Source organism: Scyliorhinus torazame, chromosome 19 (genome assembly GCF_047496885.1).
Source record: "Scyliorhinus torazame isolate Kashiwa2021f chromosome 19, sScyTor2.1, whole genome shotgun sequence".
NCBI lineage: Eukaryota > Metazoa > Chordata > Chondrichthyes > Carcharhiniformes > Scyliorhinidae > Scyliorhinus > Scyliorhinus torazame.
The window spans coordinates 97,237,086-97,257,735 of NC_092725.1; the positions used below are offsets into that span (position 1 = coordinate 97,237,086).

Below are 20,650 nucleotides of genomic sequence, written 5' to 3' on the forward strand. Positions count from 1 at the left end.
CCTTCAAGACCTGGTGCCCGCCGGAACCCCACGCGCTCCCGAACCATTACCCCCAGGCCCCCCCCCACTCCACAGCACCTCACAGGAGGGTCAGTCCTCCTGCTGCTCCTGCCTAGGCCCTCCCACCCACCGACGCCCCCTACAGACGCCCCCCTCTTGTGTCAACCGTTTGCCCCACCAGCGTCTTCTAGGGGTGACGAAGCTGCCATGGAGGCTGAAGCCACTCTCCCGGTGTCGCAGACGCCCGTACCCCCACCAGAATCACCACCGAAGCTCCGACGATCCAGGAGGATGACCAGGCCACCCGACCGACTGATTGCTTCAGTGTAACGGTAACTGTAAATGAACACAATGTATATATCTTCCACGCTTTTAAATATTCTCGACAACTCTAAGGAGGTATCACGGCACCTCCATACCTGATCATACCATGTTAGATGTAATTGTAACCACTGGCCACCACTCCTACTGGACTCTTTTTTTTTTTAAACAGGGGGTGAATGTGATATCAGGTATTGCAGTACCCGAGAGGCTGAAGACCACTGGTTAAACCTAGGAGTTTACCATTGGCTGTTTGGTATGTAGCTCTGCCCAGACAGGCGGGGTATAAGAACCGGTGCCGTCCCAGCAGCCCTCATTCTGTACCGAAGCTGCTGGGGAACAGTTCTAGTCTATTAAAGCCTTCAGTTATGTTACTACCTCGTCTTTAATCGTAGTTGATCGTGCATCAAGTATTGTGGTGGCCGAACAGTATTTTTCTAATTACTGTATTGAGAGCTCGTTTGATGTAATGTAGTTGTATTGGGAGCATCTGTAATTGATCCCATCCCTATTTTTGAGTAATTAGTAGCTTGCTGCTTAACTAGAATGGCAATCTCTTGTGCCACATTGTGTGTATCCTGTAATTTAAAATACTGTAACTCAAGACTGACAATGCAGAAGTTTGCATACATCCGATGATTTGGATCAAATGTAATCTAAGTCTATTTAGACTTTTGGATGAAGGGGATTGCATTTTTTGTTTTGCACCTTGGCACCACTCTGCCCACAGACAAATAGCAATGTTGGAATTCCTGTTTCTCCAAATGTTGCTTATTCAATGAGCCAAGGTCATCGCAATGTCCAGGGGGGCAATGGTTCCAATAAACTGGAGTTTACCCTGTGCTTCGTTCAACAGATGAATAAATTCTATTTTTCCGTTATGTTGGGAACACTAAAACCAATAGGCGGAAGAACAACCTGCTAAAAGATCTATATTTCAGGCTAAACTACAGATCGTGTTTAGTGTTATATAAGTTCATAAAAAGTGAATGTACAGTGGTTTAGCACTGTTGCTTCACAGCGCCAGAATACCAGGTTTGATTCCTGGCTTGGGTCACTGTGGAGTCTGCACGTTCTCCCCGTGCCTGCGTGGGCTTCCTCCGGGTTCTCCGGTTTCCTCCTACAAAGTCCTGAAAGACGTGCTTGTTAGGTAATTGGGACATTCTTAATTCTCCCTCTGTGTACCCGAACTGGCGCCGCAGTGTGGCGACTAGGGCTTTTCACAATAACTTAATTGCAGTGTTAATGTAAGCCTACTTGTGACAATAAAGGTTATTAATTAATTACAGAAATAGTCTGCTCACCCCAATTCCAATAATGTTGCTCTCCACATGAGCTACCCCGTCTAACCCCACTATCCTGATCACTCCCTGCACCGTTAAATATCTCGCACAGTCTAATAGATGGGTTTGAGATATATTGGGTCAATCCATCTGCAAGCATGTGTGCGTATTGTATTGTGTGTTGCGTGATTCTGTGCATGTGCAATCATATAATTTCTATATATCCTCCATTCTCAACTTTCCCTGTATTCTGATCCAGTTTCATCCCTTTTCACAATACCCAAATAGCTCTCCATCGAAGTCACAAATGACATAATAAAAAATAGAAGCAGGAGGTGACTATTCCACCCTTCGAGCCTGCTCCACCATTCATTATGATCATGGCTGATCATCAAGTTCAATACCCTGATCTAGCCTCTGTTCCCCCCCCCTCCACCACCACCACCATATGCCTTTAACCACAAGAGCTATATCTAACTATTTCTTAATCTTGGATGTCACATGAACAGAGAGGGAGATATGAACTGGAAAGAAAGAAAAGGAAAGGAAAGGCAAGGCTATGAAACCAGCAGAGTCGAATAGCAAGGGGAAATGTGAGAGAGCTTGTGAAGTTCTGAGAGGTGGAAAGGGACAGTGTGAAAAATAAGATAGAGTAGTGAAAAGCTTGTTTTCACCTTTGATCTAATGTGGGATTGGACAGCTGTGAAAGGGTCAGCACTTGAATGATGGATTGAATGGCCTCCTTGTGTGAACAATATTGTGGAGGGTTGATTGTTGCTACTACATAACCCAGCTTCCTAGTAGAATTAAAAGAATTGTGGGCGGCATGTGGCGCAGTGGATAGCATTGGGACTGCGGCGCTGAGGACCCGGGTTCGAATCCCGGCCCAGGGTCACTGTCCGTGTGGAATTTGCACATTCTCCCCATGTCTGCATGGGTTTCACCCACACAACCCAAACATGTGCAGGTTAGGTGGATTGGCCACGCTAAATTGCCCCTTGATTGGGGGGAAAAAAAAAATTGGGTCCTCTAAATTTTTTTTAAAAAAAAGAATTTTAAAAACTTGTAGAGAGGAAGGTGAGGTACTGCCACAGCCTGTAAGTTTTCTCATTCCTTTTTAAGGATGACTAAACCTGATTAGTCTGGCTGATTTTGATCTGCAATAGTAAAATTGAAAACTCAATCCATTAGTCTCCAGACCACAGTAAAATACTGCACCCCATTCCATACTCTCAGCATGCCCCCCCCCCCCCCCCCGTGACATATTGCAATTCACATCCATCATACGGGTTCTGCAGAAAATATAGACTTGCATTTATATAGCACCTTGCACATCCTCTAGCTGCAAAGTGTTTTGCTTGTCCAATGAAGTACTGCCTCTGGAAGAATTGTCGCTGTTGCAATGCAAGAAACATGGCTGCCAATTTGTGCACAGCAAGATAACAGCAGTGAGATAATGGTCGGATAACCTGTAGTGATGTTTATTGAGGGCTAAATATTGGCCCAGGACACCAGGGGGAGCTCCTCTGCAGCTCTTTAATAATGGACGGGAGATATTTTACATCCGCCCGAGTGTAGACAAGACCTTCGCTTAATGTCTCATCCAAAAGACGGTACCTCCCACGGTGCAGCACTTCTTCAATACTGCACTAGAGAGGAACTTAGATTTTGTGCTCCAGCTTCTGCAGTGGCACTCAAACTCTCTGACCCCGAGGTGAGAGTGCTACCCACAGATCTATAGTCGTAAATTGTGGTTAGCAATGCATTTGGGAACATGAAAACTTCAGTTCTGCTTCCAACTGTGAAATGTTACAATAGTGGTGATCTTTTTGACTTATTATCGATGGATTCTGTACAAAAAGGAACTCTATAAATTTAGTACAGGAACTGTTTTGAGTGTTAAAAACTCGAAAGATTTCTGCCACTCTGGCTGATTCAGGAAACGTGTGCGATGTGCGATGAACAAATTAGGCCGAGGATGAGCAGAAATCGATGGAGGAATTTTACACTCCCGTTAAGTTCATGTTCCTTTCAGTGTTTTCAAGTAGCTGTCTTGTTATGCTCTGGGTGTAGCATAAGCGGCTTCCTAGTGGTGCACTTGACAAAGGAAGGTTCAGACGTGGAGATAACTTCAACACGTTTATTAAACTATTTACACTTCTATTACTCGGGTTCGACACTACTGCTAATCCTACTATAGCTACCCAGACTGACTAACCAGTTTTCTACAATCCACGTGGTGGGAGTGATATTGAATCAACCCTGTGTCTGTACTCACTGACTGTCTCCACTGGAACGAGGCAGATCATGTGTGTGGTGTCCTTTATATATGGGTGGGTGTAATGCCCTCCTGTGGTCGTGTCACCTCTGTGTATCGTGAATGTCCATTGGTCGTGTCCTATCTAACTGATCTATCAGTTGTGTGTGTGAGTGTGATGTCTCTGGTGCTCCCTCTAGTGTCTAGCTAGCCTACATGTATTTACATTAACCCCTTGTGTATTTACAGTGATGCACATCACCACAGTAGCTGTGGATAAATTGTAAGTGGCACTGGGAATGAAAATCCAAGAACCAAAATCACAAATTAAAGTAATTCCCCAGTTGCTCTCTTTGGTTGTTTCTAAATATGGTGGCCAATATGGTCGCCTTCCTTAATTCTAATTATGTTTGCTTTAGAGTCGCCAGGTATCTTTCAATACCGCCAGAAGGTTTGAACCCGAATACTGATCAAAGAGCCAGTACACCAGTTAGTTAGTTCAAAGTCAATACTATTTATTTACACACAACAATATCTACTCATGCACGAAATACTACAGACTAAACTATCACTACTGCTAAAACCTATACTTAGCCTCGGGCGCCCACTCAGTCAGAGGAACAATGGCCGTTGTTCGGTTCTGAGGCTGCTGGGGTCGAAGTGGTAGAGGGGAAACAGCTAAGGTCGCCCGTCTGGTAGCGAGCGTTGACCTTTGACTTACTTGCTTCTGGTGCAGCTGGTGGACGGGTCTCTCCACTTTGAGAGCCGATTCCAAGAGAGCGATTCTCTCTTGGGGCCGCCTTCTTATACCCGGAGGGGCTGTATGCTTTTGGGCGGGCCTTGAACTTGGCCCCAATCAATTGGGCCGTATCTTGATCACTCGTATTGATCTTGACCAATAAAGGGGTGGGTGCCCTGATGGCTGGGCATGTCCTAGGTTGCCGCTGGCCTGCTTTATTTTCTGCTTTCGCTTTGGGGAACTGGCGCCGCGAGGTCTGGGGCCAGATCGGTTAGTTAAGTATCTTCCTTTGTAGGAAACAGATGAGGGGGGGTGTCTAAGGGTGAGGGGGTGCATTGAAAAGTACTTGGAACTCAATGATAATGGGGAGGTCCAGGTGGGAGTGGTCTGGGAGGCGCTGAAGGCAGTGGTTAGAGGGGAGCTGATATCAATAGGGGCACATAAAGGAAAGCAGGAGAGTAGGGAACAGGAGCGGTTGCTGCAAGAACTTCTGAGGGTGGACAGGCAATATGCGGAGGCACCGGAGGAGGGACTGTACAGGGAAAGGCAAAGGCTACACGTAGAATTTGACTTGCTGACAACGGGTACTGCAGAGGCACAGTGGAGGAAGGCACAGGATGTACAGTACGAATATGGGGAGAAGGCGAGCAGGTTGCTGGCCCACCAATTGAGGAAAAGGGGAGCAGCGAGGGAAATAGGGGGAGTGAGGGATGAGGAAGGAGAAATAGAGCAGGGAGCGGAGAGAGTGAATGGAGTGTTCAAGGCATTTTATAAAAAATTATACGAAGCTCAACCCCCGGATGGGAGGGAGAGAATGATGGGCTTTCTGGACCGACTGGAATTTCCCAAGGTGGAGGAGCAGGAAAGGGTGGGACTGGGAGCACAGATTGAAATAGAGGAAGGAGTGAAAGGAATTAGGAGCATGCAGGCGGGGAAGGCTCCGGGACCGGATGGATTCCCAGTTGAATTTTACAGGAAATATGTGGACTTGCTCGCCCCGCTACTGATGAGGATCTTTAATGAGGCAAAGGAAAGGGGACAGCTGCCCCGACTATGTCTGAGGCAACGATATCGCTTCTCCTAAAGAAGGAAAAGGACCCGCTGCAATGCGGGTCCTATAGACCTATTTCCCTCCTAAATGTAGACGCTAAGATTCTGGCCAAGGTAATGGCAATGAGGATAGAGGATTGTGTCCCGAGGGTGGTCCATGAGGACCAAACTGGGTTTGTGAAGGGGAGACAGCTGAATACGAATATACGGAGGCTGCTAGGGGTAATGATGATGCCCCCACCAGAGGGGGAAGCGGAGATAGTGGTGGCGATGGATGCCGAGAAAGCATTTGATAGAGTGGAGTGGGATTATTTGTGGGAGGTGCTGAGGAGATTTGGTTTTGCAGATGAGTATGTTGGATGGGTGCAGCTGTTGTATAGGGCCCCAGTGGCAAGTGTGGTCACGAATGGACGGGGATCTGCATACTTTCGGCTCCATAGAGGGACAAGGCAGGGATGCCCTCTGTCCCCATTATTGTTTGCACTGGCGATTGAGCCCCTGGCAATAGCATTGAGGGGTTCCAAGAAGTGGAGGGGAGTACTTCGAGGAGGAGAAGAACACCGGGTATCTCTGTATGCGGATGATTTGTTGTTATATGTAGCGGACCTGGCGGAGGGGATGCCAGAGATAATGCAGACACTTCGGGAGTTTGGAGAATTCTCAGGATATAAACTGAACATGGGGAAAAGTGAGTTGTTTGTGGTGCATCCAGGGGAGCAGAGCAGAGAAATAGAGGACTTTCCGCTGAGGAAGGTAACAAGGAACTTTCATTACTTGGGGATCCAGATAGCCAAGAATTGGGGTACATTGCATAGGTTAAATTTAACGCGATTGGTGGAACAAATGGAGGAGGACTTCAAGAGATGGGACATGGTATCCCTGTCACTGGCAGGGAGGGTGCAGGCGGTTAAAATGGTAGTCCTCCCGAGATTCCTCTTTGTGTTTCAGTGCCTCCCGGTGGTGATCACGAAGGCTTTTTTCAAAAGGATCGAAAAGAGTATCATGAGTTTTGTGTGGGCCGGGAAGACCCCGGGAGTGAGGAAGGGATTCTTACAGCGTAGTAGGGATAGGGGGGGGCTGGCACTACCGAGCCTAAGTGAGTACTACTGGGCCGCCAATATCTCAATGGTGAGTAAGTGGATGGGAGAAGAGGAGGGAGCGGCGTGGAAGAGATTGGAGAGGGCGTCCTGTAGGGGGACTAGCCTACAAGCGATGGTGACGGCCCCATTGCCGTTCTCACCGAAGAAATACACCACAAGCCCGGTGGTGGTGGCGACTTTGAAAATTTGGGGACAGTGGAGACGGCATAGGGGAAAGACGGGAGCCTTGGTGGGGTCCCCGATAAGAAATAACCATAGGTTTGCCCCGGGGAGAATGGATGGGGGATTTGGAATATGGCAAAGAGCAGGAGTAACGCAACTGAAAGATCTGTTTGTGGATGGGAAGTTCGCAAGTCTGGGAGCGCTGACCGAGAAATATGGGTTGCCCCAAGGGAATGCATTCCGGTATATGCAACTGAGGGCTTTTGCGAGGCAACAGGTGAGGGAATTCCCGCAGCTCCCGACGCATGAGGTGCAGGACAGAGTGATCTCAAAGACGTGGGTGGGGGACGATAAGGTGTCAGATATATATAGGGAAATGAGGGACGAGGGGGAGATTATGGTAGATGAGCTGAAAGGCAAATGGGAAGAAGAGCTGGGGGAGGAGATTGAGGAGGGGCTGTGGGCGGATGCCCTAAGTAGGGTAAACTCATCGTCCTCATGTGCCAGGCTAAGCCTGATTCAATTTAAGGTGTTACACAGGGCGCATATGACTGGAGCACGGCTCAGTAAATTTTTGGGGGTAGAGGATAGGTGTGCGAGATGCTCGAGAAGCCCAGCGAATCACACACACATGTTCTGGTCATGTCCGGCACTACAGGGGTTCTGGGTGGGGGTGACAAAGGTGCTTTCGAAAGTAGTGGGGGTCCGGGTCGAACCAAGCTGGGGGTTGGCTATATTTGGGGTTGCACAAGAGCCGGGAGTGCAGGAGGCGAGAGAGGCCGATGTTTTGGCCTTTGCGTCCCTAGTAGCCCGGCGCAGGATACTGTTGATGTGGAAGGAAGCCAAGCCCCCCGGGGGTGGAGACCTGGATAAATGACATGGCAGGGTTTATAAAGCTGGAACGGATTAAGTTCGTCCTCAGGGGATCGGCTCAAGGGTTCACCAGGCGGTGGAAACCGTTCGTCGAATACCTCACAGAAAGATGGAGGGAATGGAAAAGAAGAAGGCAGCAGCAGCAACCCAGGGGGGTGGGGGGGGGGGATGGGGGAGGAACCAGAAGGACTCTCAGGGTTGTTAATATATATGTATAATACGTATAGGTCATTGCTATAAATAATTGTATATTGGACTGTTAAATCATATTTTTGGAGAGTGTTTATCTGAGACAAGGCAGTTGCCATTTAGTTTTTGTTTTCGTTTTTGTTATATATTATTTATTCTTTGTTTATAAAACAGGTCATTGTTATTTATACTGTTATATTATTGTGTAAAGGATACACAATGTACTGTGATGGTTGACCAAAAATTTTCAATAAAATATTTTAAAAATAAAATAAAAAAATAAAAGTATCTTCCTTTGTTCCCGGAGATGGGCCATCCATATGCTAATGAGCCTACAGTTTCAGTCTCGTCTGGGGGCTGTTTCTCCAATATGCAGACAGGCCCTGTGCCTACTTGCTTTCTTAACATTGTCCATTTTTCCCTGCAATCTTTGCAAATGTCCATTTTGTATTCTGGAAGTGGCCATCCCAGATGGCTACACGCCCTCCTTGTGATCCTCAACGCGAAGCATGAATGATCAAATTACCGCGTTGTCTTTGTTCTCCTCCCAAGTCGGGCACCCATAAGCACTTGATAGGCTCTACACTGCTCTGTTCTATGAATTGCAACTTTTACCTAAATTATTTTATGTACATACATCATTATAAAATTCTACGGGGCGCTATGACATTCAGGTATGCATTACAAAATAAAAAAACTGGAACCTCTAACTGTCCTTAACTAAACTAACCTCAATCAATCAAAATAATTTACAACATTTTAAACTGTACAATAGCAGCAACACAGGTCTCTGGCTTGGCAGTCAAGCACAGAGTTTTACATTTCTTTATTCAAACGAAGCGAACACACACGAAGAAACGGGTGTACTTTAATTCACTTAAAGGAGTTGGGGGGTTTGTTGAAGTCCGAAAATAGGGGATCTGAAGGTGTATACTGGGGTGCGGCAGGTTTTCCTCCGCCATTTCCTGAGTCTAAGGGTCTGAACGACACTGCAGAGTATCGCCAGTACTAACAGTACTTCCACAATGTAGGACAGGGAATACCAGGTGATGAACTTGTCACACCAGGTCGGTGTATCGGTAACTATCTCTGGGTTTAGTGTATGGCAGGGGTGGGAAACATTCACGGCCTGTGGGGTAGCGTCTGCGCGCAACTGGAGGGATCCCGCTAAGGTCCAACTGTAGAGCATGATGGTTGTCTTCATCTTTCCTTCTTTTTCTGTCTTTTCTTCTTCTGAGGTTCTTTGGACACGAGCATAATTTTTGTTATTATCTTGTTTAAGATCTCGTCTGTCTGTCTGTCCTTTATTGCCAATTACCCATTATAATTGGTCACCATCTGTGACTCCCTCATTTTTTTTTTTAAACCAAATATTTGGGGACAAGACATCCGAGAAAAATACTGACACAGTGCGAGCCGTCTCGCTGCCTGTGTGATCTACCATCCTAGTGTTTGAGCATGTAAATAGCATCTGGAAGCAAACTAAGGGTTGCCATAAAGAATCAAAAGAGTTTTGAACTTAGAGCCAAAATGGGGTGCGTATGGGCCGCGCGGGTAAGAATGGGTGGAATCCCCGGGTAGGATGGTGGCCAGTGTCGTTTGTGCTCTACCCAAGCGCAGCTGACCAGAGGGGGCTCCTCGGGCAAGGCGGGGACCAGTGCCGTTTCTCCACTGCCTGAGTGACCTGCAAGAACGGTAAGAATTTGTGGTCGTCGTGGGGGTTGCCTCTTATGATTACCTTTGAATCACAAGAGTAGCTATGATTGGTTGTCCGCGGACAAACTTGTTCCATTAACTGCCATTGGGCGTTAAAAGAGTGGTGGCGTGGGGCCATGGAAACTTTAAGTGGACCAACAACATTTAACATTCACAATAACAAACAAATATACATAACAAACATGGTGCAGGTTCCATCAGAAAGGACACCGTAACACTCCATCGGTTCCTTTTTACCATCATCTGGGCACCTCATTGCTCTAAAGCGAACAGAGTCGCAAAGGGATTCATTTGGTGGGAGTCAGACTCTATGTCATCATCTTCACCCAGCTGCCATACTCTTGACTGGAGTAGGTTTGCTAAAGCTGCTTGGGACGAATTGGGGTCCATCTCTTCATTCTGGGCGAGCCTGAACAAATTGTCCCGGTGCCAGAATCTTGTGTCGAGGTTGGAGCTGCAAGGGTTTAATCCGTAATAGTCGGGCGGTGGGTCTGGGTCAGGGGCTTTAATGTATGTTATCTCGAAGGGGTCGCTGGAATCATGTTCGGTATCGCTGGGAGTGGGGCCTGGTGCAGGGGTGTAATCGTAGCGTGGTGTGCTGGGGCTGTCGTCATAGATGTCGCCGTTGCTGTCGCTGCTGGTTGAAGGAAGGGAGAGGCGGAGTCGTGGCTCTGGGGGTGGAGAGAAGTTGTGTCTGAGGATGGGCTGGACAGGTTGGGGAAGGGTAGGAATACGTCATTCGTGGGCGGGGCGTGCTCATCTGCTGCTGCAAGCGAGATGTGGTGTGAATGGTTGTTCTGCGAGCCATAAGCCTTAAGCTGGTTTATGTGGAACCACGCAGACCTGCCATTCGGATAGGTGATCTTATACACAGGGGGGCTGACTTTATCTGAGCTGGAGTACGGTCCGGAAAATTTGGGGGAAAGGAATGAACTGGGGTTGTATAGGGATAGCATCACTTGCTACCCTAATACAAACTCGGTGGCGTGTACCGTTTTGTCAAAGCAAGCCTTGCTTTGCTTCTTGCGGGTTCCAAGCCTGACGGCTGCTGCAAGCTGGGCGGCCTTCACATTCTTAATAACCTGTTGTACTGCTTTCTCACGCATGAGGGCGGTGACTGTGGGGCTGGCCAAATCCAGTCCTAATAAATATTCTGTGCCTTTCATGGGGCGTCCGGTCATGAGGGTGGGTGGGGGGTGGGGGTGGGGGGGGGGGGGGGGGGGGGGGGGGATCCTGTGGACGTGGATACTGTGTTTCAAATGAACATTAATACAAATGGGAGAACTGTGTCCCAGGTGCTGTTGTGCTGTTGCACCATTTTTCTGAGGCTGGCTTTTAGAGTTCTGTTCATCCTTTCTACAATGCCGCTTGATTGGAGGTGGTATGCTATATGAAACTTTTGCTTTATTCCGAAAATTGTGAAGACGTTTTTCATCACTCTGCCTGTAAAATGGGAGCCTTGATCGGACTCTATACTGATTGGGAGGCCCCATCTTGTAAAGATGTGCTGGGTTAGGATTTTAGCTGTCGTTTTGGCAGTGTTTGTTCTGGATGGAAAAGCTTCTACCCATTTTGTGAAGGTGTCGATGACCACCAACACATACTTAAAACCATTTCTACAGGGGGGTAGGGGCCCTATATAATCTATTTGCAAATTCGTCCAGGGGCCATTAACGGGGTGGATGTGACTAAGCTGAGCCTTTCTTGCATATCTGTCCGGATTGTTCTGGGCACAGATTAAGTAATTCTCAATGTAATGAGTAACTTTGGCTTTTAAATCAGGCCACAGCAGAGGGGTCTGAGGTGGGCAAGGGTGGGTTCAATGCCCTGGTGTCCATGATTGTCATGGAACTGACAAATAATTTGATTCCTGTCCTGGCTGGGGACTACATAAATGCCGTCTTTTAAAATCACACCGTCATGTGTGGTTATCACGTTTTTGAACTTATCATAAGGGGCTGGGAAGTTGCTTTTTAAAACTTCCCTAAGCTTCTCATCTTCCTTTTGAGCCTTTGCCAAATCATGAATGTTGGTCTGTGAGACCTGAACTACGTGTACTGGGGCGCTTTCAGGGGGGTTCCAAAAGTGACCATGTCTGTAACCTGCTTTCGCTAGGGCGTCTGCTTTAACGTTACCAGGGGGGATGAAGGACGATGATGACTGCGAACTTTGATGATTCCATATGTACGGTCTTTGGCCTGTTTCAGAATATGCTGGAGTAATGGGGCTGAGGGTAGGGGCTTTCCGTCTGCGGAAACGAATCCTCTAGTTTCCCACAGGAGTAGGAATTTGCTTAAACTGTTGCAGACATATAAACTGTCCGAATATATGTCGGCTGAGGTCGGAAACAAGTCGGGGTGGTCCACAATATACGCTATGGCTGCCAGTTCTGCTACCTGCGAGCCTAAATGTCCTGGCAATTTCAACGAAATCTCCTCTAGGGCACGTCCCTGTGCATCCTCTACATAAATACCGCAACCGGTGATTCTTTTCCCATTTAAAACTGTGGAGGAGCCGTCCACATAAATTCTAAGGGGTGCGCATGTGTCTGTGGGCTGAGGTCTCTGGGGTGTAGTACCTGCTTTGCTGGGGGCTGACTTTGGTATAAAGGGTCCTGTATTATGCTTTGTGGAGATGATCTCACACTCGTGGGGTACTTGCATATTGTAAGTTATCGGCTAGGAAAGTGTGGGTCTTGGTTCTCTTTACTGTGATGTCCCGTCCCTGTAAAAGAAGGGTCCAACAGGTTGCGCGGATTTGGCTGTCTGTGCCATCTTTAAGTCGACCATCTAGCAGTAGCTGTGTTGGGGTGTGTTCAGTGAGAATGGTGATGGGGTTGAGTCCTGTAATGTAGGCTAAGTATTATACTGCCCAAAAAACTGCGAGCAGGTGCCTTTCGCAGGCAGAAAATCCTTGCTCGACTGGATCTAACACGCGTGAGGCGTATGCCACGGGGCGTAATCGATCATGTCGTTCCTGGAGGAGACGGCTGAAAGGGTTTGGTCGGTAGTTGCAACTTCAATTGCGTACGGGGAAAGTGGATCTGGGACCTGTAATGCGGGGGCTGTGCTGCAGGCTCTTTTTAAAGCATCCACGGCATCCGTGTGCTGTGGAAGCCATTCCCAAGGTGCCTTTTTCTTTAGAAGGTCGGATAGGGGCACTGCCTTTGTGGCCAAACCATCCATATGGTTTCGGCAGTAGCCAACCAGTCCTAGAAATGACCGGATGGCTGGGACATTATGGGGCAGGGGTAATTTGACGATCGAGTCGATTCTTTTCTGCTCGATCTCGCATTTGCCATGTGTGATTACTGTACCTAAGTAAATCACTTTTTCCTGTAAAATCTGGGCCTTCTTGGGGTTTACTTTACAGCCAATTTGTTGTAGCAGTTCTAAAAGTTCAGCGAGAAGCGAAATGTGCTCTTCCTTTGTGTCCGTCTGTAGTACCAGATCATCTACATATTGGACCAGACAATCGGGTCGGGAAAATTTTGCTAATCCATTTGCTAGCTGTCGGTGGAAAATGGAGGAGGAGTTGTGGAAGCCTTGTGGAAGGCACGTCCGCGTATATTGCTGTCCCTGGAATGTGACTGCGAATTTATATTGGCACGCTTTATCCAATAGAATAGACCAAAAGCCGTTGCTAATGTCCAGAACCGAAAACAATTTTGACTGTAGTCCCTGTTTGAGCATAGTCTCGGAATTCATGGCTACAGTGGGGGCTGCTACTGGGATTACTTTGTTCAGTTCCCGGTAATCAATTGTCAGTCGCAATGATCCATCGGGTTTCCTGACGGGCCAAATTGGTGCATTATTCGTAGAGGCTACTGATCGGAGTACGCCTTGATCAAGCAAACTCTAACTTTTGAGATTTCTCCCTCTGCTTCTTGGGGAAAACCGTACTGCTTTTGGGGTATGGGGTCGGGACCTGTAATATTCACGAAGCCAGCGATCTTGCCACAGTTGTGCTTGTGCTGTGCAAATGCTGCTTTGTGTTGCTGCAGGACTGCCCTAACTTGTTTGTTCTGACTAATGGCTCGAGGGTCGAACCAGAAGTCTCCGACTGCGCTGATCCTATTTTCATACTCTCCAACTGTGAACGTGGCAGGGGCTCGTGCTGCCTTTGCCATTCTCCATGCACATTTACCGGATCAAATGAGAGGTTGTGGGAGCTCATGAAGTCAATTCCTAAGATGTGTTCGGCTGTCTGGGGTAGATCGACCAGAACTACGGGGTGTTTTGTTTTAACATTCCCTATTTGGATTGCTACAGGGGCTGTGAAGTGTCTCTGCTGTAAATGACCTGTAAAGACGCTGAATGTAATGGTGTCGGTGGTGGGCCACAAGTCTTGCTGAAACATCGTGGAGGAATTGAGTGTGGTGCGGGACCCTCCTGTGTCCCAAAGAAATTCTACGGGTTGTCCCCGGGCTTTGCCTGCTACTACCGGACTTGTCCCAAAGGGTGTCGCAGACCCAAGTTGAGGAGCCCGAACACCGTCAGTCGATGCCGTTCATACCTGTGTTCTCAAAACGGGCACTAACGCTGTGGATTGGCATTGCCCTATTCCTATTTAGGGTGCCTGGCTGTTGGTTTCTTTGCTGCTTCTGGGGCGCATTGCACTCTCGTGCATAGTGTCCTAATTGTCCACAATTGTAACACTCCTGAGATTTGGGTTGCTGTGGGCTGTTCCTGCCCTCATTTACTCATGCGGGGTTCTGGTGCGTCCTAACTGGATGCATGTCTGCCTGTTCTTCCTCGGTTTTAACAAATGCTGTTTTGCCTTGGATGGACTGTTCCCAAGTGCGGGACAATCCTTTCAAAACCCATTTCTCATTGTGGGCCTCGTCTGAGGGGTTGTAATTTGCGCAAGCTCTCTGTCCTGCCTCTGTCGCATGAGAGACTAGGATGCGAGTCCATTTGGCCATATTATCTGGGGATAAATGGGCACGGGCTAATTCTCCGAACACTGCAGTAAAATGTATCCACAAGCGTCCAGCAAACACTGTGGGGTGCTCTGTTTTCTTTTGCCTACACTTGTTTCGGCCTTCTACGGCGTCTCCTTGGTTATGAACGATCACATCTAGGACCACTGTGTGCATTTCTTGTAGGGTGTCTCCTCTTACATTTTGTGGGTCGGGAAGGGCTGCCACGACTGAAGGGTCGAGGCTTAAAACTGTGAGCTTCACTTCTTTTCATCCAGGCCGTACATGGTCGCCTGCTGTTTTACTCTAGCAAAGAACTGATGGGAGTCCGATATGGGTAGGAACGGTGTAATCTTATCACACGCGCCCCGTAATTGGGTGGCGGTTAACTGGGTAGTGTATAGGAAATCTGAGTCTCCTTCTGCTGCGGCCCTGCGATGTGTGGTTACAGGGTTCATAGGGGTGTGTTCTGCTTGTGCAGTCGGGGATTGGGGTGCTTTTCGTTTCTGGGGTTTTACCTGTGTACATGTCCCATGTACATATCTATGGGCAGTCTCATTTAACTCCTGCCAATCGGGGCTATTTTCCTGGTCTAACTGGGGTCCAAACATGCTCTGAAACCCATATTGAACAGAAAGCAGAGATTGCAATTCTGCAATTTGCTTCCGGCACTTCGCGTGATCTACTGAGCTCTGCCTTTGTTCCGTTGTGGAAGTGTGGAGTCGGGCTGCTTTTAAATCGCTGCACTGTTTCTGCAACTGCTCGACCTGTTGTTCGGTTTCCTGTCTTAGCAACACCACACGTTGCGTGTCTTGGTTGGCTTTGTCATATTGGGACTGAAAGCTGCTCAAATGGGTGAGACAAGACTGGTGTGCTCGCTTGGCATCCCCCACCTCCTTGTCCCTCGCCGCTAATTGCTCACTCAGTTCCTTGTTCTCTCATATCCGTTCACATCTCCTTCACTACTCTTGTCTCTCTCCTCAATCTCTCTACGGAGCGTCCTAACGACCTCCTCTGTGCCTCGCAATTTTGCCAAGCAGGACACGATTGCCATCGGCTTGCGAGCTTTCCCGGAGCTCTTCTTATGGATCTCTGTCGGGTTCTCCCACCAATTATGCCCTATACTTCTGGGACCTGTTTCATCATTGGCACAGAATTCACTCCAAAGGGGCCATCCTTTCCCTTTGAGATATTTTCTGATCTGTTCTTCCCATAAGGGACACTGTCCTACTCTACTGGTCGCTGCGACCTCAAATTCTTGGGGGTTCATAAGGCGTTCCATTGCCTTCAATGCCATTTTTCTCTCTCTCTGTGGTCTACCGAATTTGGAACGGGGGGGGTGATAAAGTGGTGATGTAAACACGGGTACGGCTTACACGAATTCCCGGTCTACAAAACTCCCGATAGTTTTACGCAACAAATTCTCTCCGGTTTACCCTATATCCCTGTTGGTACGCATGCATTAACACACTTCCGAATCTTGGAGGTTTGATCAGTATTGGTCTTACGCTTGTGGTTTTTCTGTTTCCAATTGGATTCCAATTCGAATTTGGGTTCTCTCGGAGTGACTAGGCCACTTCTAGGTTGAGTCCCGTCAGAGTTGCCAGTAAATGTTGCTCCCTTTGGTTGTTTCTAAATATGGTGGCCAATATGGCCGCCTTCCTTAATTCTAATTATGTTTGCTTTAGAATCGCCAAGTATCTTTCAATACCGCCACAAGGTTTGAACCCGAATACTGATCAAAGAGCCAGTACACCAGTTAGTTAGTTCAAAGTCAATACTATTTATTTACACACACAGCAATATCTACTCATGCACGAAATACGACAGACTAAACTATCACTACTGCTAAAACCTATACTTAGCTTCGGACGCCCACTCAGTCAGAGGAACAATGTTCGGTTCTGAGGCTGCTGGGGTCGAAGTGGTAATGGGGAACAGCTAAGGTCGTCCGTCTGGTAGCGAGCGTTGACCTTGGACTTACTTGCTTTTGGTGTAGCTGGTGGAAGGGTCTCTCCACTTTGAGAGCCGATTCCAAGAGAGCGACTCTCTCTTGGGACCGCCTTCTTGTACCCGAAGGGGGCTTCGCGCGCTTTTGGGCGGGCCTTGAACTTGGCCCCAATCAATTGGGCCGTATCTTGATCACTTGTATTGATCTTGACCAATAAAGGGGTGGGTGCCCTGATGGCTGTGCGTGTCCTAGGTGGCCGTTGGCCTGTTTTGTTCTCTGCTTTCGGATTGGGAACTGGAGCCGCGAGGTCTGGGGCCAGATCGGTTACTTAAGTATCTTCCTTTGTTCCCGGAGATGGGCCATCCATATGCTAATGGGCCTACAGTTTCAGTCTCGTCTGGGAGCTGTTTCTCCAATATGCAGACAGGCCCTGTGCCTGCTTGCTTTCTTAACATTGTCCATTTTTCCCTGCAATCTTTGTAAATGTCCATTTTGTATTCTGGAAGTGGCCATCCCAGATGGCTACACGCCCCCCCCCCCCCCCCCCCCCCCCCACCCACCCCTGCCACAGACCCATTCTTACCACGCTTCTATGCTCACACTCCACATTACTCACGCTCATTGACACAATTTAGGTTTTGTGCTGTTTCTAGCATTTCTGAAGAGGTCAGCCTCTGACAAGATGAGTGGAAACAGCACGCAACTCATTAGCTTGGCCTGCTGTGGAGCCCAGTTTGGGAACCCTGACTTATGAATTTGCCTTGCTCAGCGCAGTAACTGATGGTTTTGTCCTATAACAGGTCTCTCTGATAAGCGGATAGCGTCTTGGCGCCAAAGCCAAATAGAGCTCCACAATCAGTTGATACGAATCCTAAAAGAGGAGCTCATTAACCAATGGAATGAAAAGCCTCCTCCAGGGCCTTTAATTTAGCGAGTCTAGAACTGGGGTGAAATAAGGGATTACCAATACAGTACAAAGCTGCTCTGATGATTGCACGCCAAGAATAAATTGAAGTTCGGCCAAAAATGTCACGGCCAGGAAGTGAAAGGCACTACATCGATAACCCAGCTGTTTTGGCCGGTCTATTCTGCATTTTTCTGTACTCAGTTACGTCCCTCCGCAGTTAGTTACTAACCTCTAATTTCATTTGCTCACATTACACCAGTGACTACACTTGAAAAAAGAACTTCATTGGCTGCAAAATGTTTTGGGACGTCCTGAGGCTGCTCGAATAGCAGTGCAAGTCCCGCTCTGTGTGGTATTGCTGTGGTTGTTTGTGTTTAAGACAGAACTGGAAGTTATGACTGGAACTAAAGAAAGTTTATTCCCTGCCTCCCAAAAAGTGCTTCTCATATTTTGCTGTGTTTTTGTATTTCCCAGACTGGTCATGAATGAGGATCTTTCCAAGATATTGAATGAACTTTGGAAAGCAGATGAAAACCGCCTCCTTCCTGGGAAAGACTATCAGATCTCTGTTCAGGTGGGCATATTTTTAAACCAGTTTGAAACTTTTGTTTTGTGAAGTGAACTGTGTTGGTTGTGTTGGGATTTGTACAGTGTGGTGTTGGACTGTGTTGGGATTTGTACAGTGTGGTGTTGGACTGTGTTGGGATTTGTACAGTGTGGTGTTGGACGTGTTGGGATTTGTACAGTGTGGTGTTGGACTGTGTTGGGATTTGTACAGTGTGGTGTTGGTTGTGTTGGGATTTGTACAGTGTGGTGTTGGACTGTGTTGGGATTTGTACAGTGTGGTGTTGGACTGTGTTGGGATTTGTACAGTGTGGTGTTGGACTGTGTTGGGATTTGTACAGTGTGGTGTTGGACTGTGTTGGGATTTGTACAGTGTGGTGTTGGACTGTGTTGGGATTTATCCAGAGCAGTTTTTGTTTAAATTTGTTTGTGAGATGTGAGTATTTTTCAAGAGACCCGCCCCCCCCAATTGTCTTTGAGAAGAAGGTGGCCGTGAGCCACTGCCTTCCTTATACCACTGCTGTCCATGTAAACCTACGGTGCTGTGAGGGAAGGAGTCCCAGGATTTTGTCACGGCGACAGTGAAAGAATGACAATCTAGTTCCAAGTCAGGATGGTGTGCAGCTTGGAGGGGAGCTTGATGATGCAGTGCTGGGTAACGTTTATTCTGCTGTTAGGCTAACAGTAAAAGCAGCCTCTATTTTCCATGCAGGGTAAAGCATCTTATGTCCGTGCTGGAAGTAACAATGCAAAAGACAATGCCCGCAGGCCACTGTTCTCCTATGTGAACGAGGAGCGTTTACGGACAATCAAGTCCTTTTCTGGTAGGTTCTGAAGTTTATTATATAATATTCAATAACAACATTTCCCAATCTTTTCCAGCCGCGGAGTCCTTTTGACCTCCCAAGCAGACTGACGGATCCCCTAAGAATCATTCTTAAGTTGAAGAGTTAAACCATAGATTGCACAATAGCTACAAAACAAAATTCATAAGTCTTTTCTATTTCTTCAATGTTTACATTTATTAGAATTAAAAAGTCTTCTCATTCAACAAATATTTAAGTCTTACTTTGTTATTTTTAATGGGAGAGTGATGCTCAGAAATACGTTTCCGACTCCCAGGGCTCCTCCCTCCCGACTGTATACCACTGTGCCACCACCTCCACCGGTGGGACAGAGGGTGGCTGACTAGATTGTGAGACGGGATATTCGTCAGGAGGGCTTTGCAATGGCAGAAGAGTTGGGTTTTCAGTTGTAGTCTTTCCTGCGACAGTCTGACACAACTGGCTTGCTAGGACATTTGCTAGACTAGAGTCAACCACAATCTGGAATAATATGTAGGCCAGACCAGGTGAGGATGGCAGATTTCCTTCGTGAACCAGCTGGGTTTTTTTTTTACGACAGTCGGCAATGGTTTCATCATTAGACTTTAGATTTCAGATATCCATTGGATTCAATTTCTACCCTCGGGATTCGAACCCTAGTCCCCAACTCTCTGGATTACCAGCCCGATGATGATACCTCTACCTCACCGCTATGCAGAAATTATAAATTTGGCATGTGCTTTGCATGTTCTTATTTACATTAACTGCCAGAATGATAGATTGGCTGCAGCCCACTTGGCGTGTTGTTTCTGTGCCAGCTCTCCATAGAGCTATTCTCCAGAGCTGTGAAAAACCTCCTAAAATAACAATCCAAATCTCTTTTCAAGCATCAGCAAAGCCTCTCCTTTCAGCAATATTTAAATATATTCTTTGGGATCTGAATGCCATTGGCAAGGCTAGCAGTTGTGACCCAGGGCTTGTGTTACCCTGTGAGTGTGGTGCTTGGCTTCCATCCTGAGCTATTGCAGCTTGTGTGGCCTCCGCCTATGCTAAAGTCTGTAGTGGAAGCTCCACCAATAAGCCCACACATTGCATTGCTGCACAGAAATGAGAATTCTCCACTGTGAGAAGCTTTATAATTCGATTACAAGATTACACTGATAGCTAACTCTCAGTCTGCTGTTCTGACCACTAAATGATTAACTTTCAGTTTTGGTCAGCTCCGAATTCACCAAGGCTGGTTCGCCAGTCTCTTTCTCTCTCATTCAAAGGCCCCTGAAACCCGAAAAGCCACAGACTGATCACAAAACTATCTGTTGTTTAGTCTGAGAAGTAATTATGGCCGTGATCGCTCTGTGCGAATCATTATTTATTCTTAAAAAGCCTCCGATCAGCAAAAGACTTCTGAAATGAAAAAATGAAATTCGCTTATTGTCACGAGTAGGCTTCAAATGAAGTTACTGTGAAAAGCCCCTAGTCGCCACATTCCGGCGCCTGTTCGGGGAGGCTGGTACGGGAATTGTAAATCATTTTTTTGATGTTTTATTCATTCACAGGATGTGGGTGCTGTTGGCTAGGCCAGCAATTGTTGCCCAGCCCTAATTAGCGTTGAGAAGGTGGTGGTAAGCTGCCCTCTTGAACCATTGCAGTCTCTATGGTGTGGGTACACCCACAGTGCTGTTAGGGATGAAGTTCCAGGATTTCGACCAAGAGCCTATGGTTCCAAGTCAGAAATAAAATTCAAGTGCTGGAAAACTCAGCAGGTCAGGCCACATCTGTGGAGAGAGAAACAG

General features: G+C 47.4%; 1 protein-coding gene across 3 annotated transcripts in view; it reads left to right on the forward strand.

Moving 5' to 3' along the window:
* endouc (endonuclease, polyU-specific C) overlaps window positions 1-20,650 on the forward strand; it is a 70,668-nt gene that overhangs the window by 29,698 nt on the left and 20,320 nt on the right. Inside the window, exons 1-3 of one of the 3 annotated variants that reach the window (XM_072484877.1) lie at window positions 17,803-17,821; window positions 17,944-18,043; window positions 18,746-18,857. In XM_072484877.1, the coding sequence (XP_072340978.1) occupies window positions 17,951-18,043; window positions 18,746-18,857 (205 nt within the window). In that variant the 5' untranslated portion in view covers window positions 17,803-17,821; window positions 17,944-17,950. The other 2 variants (XM_072484876.1, XM_072484875.1) reach the window with 2 other exon arrangements.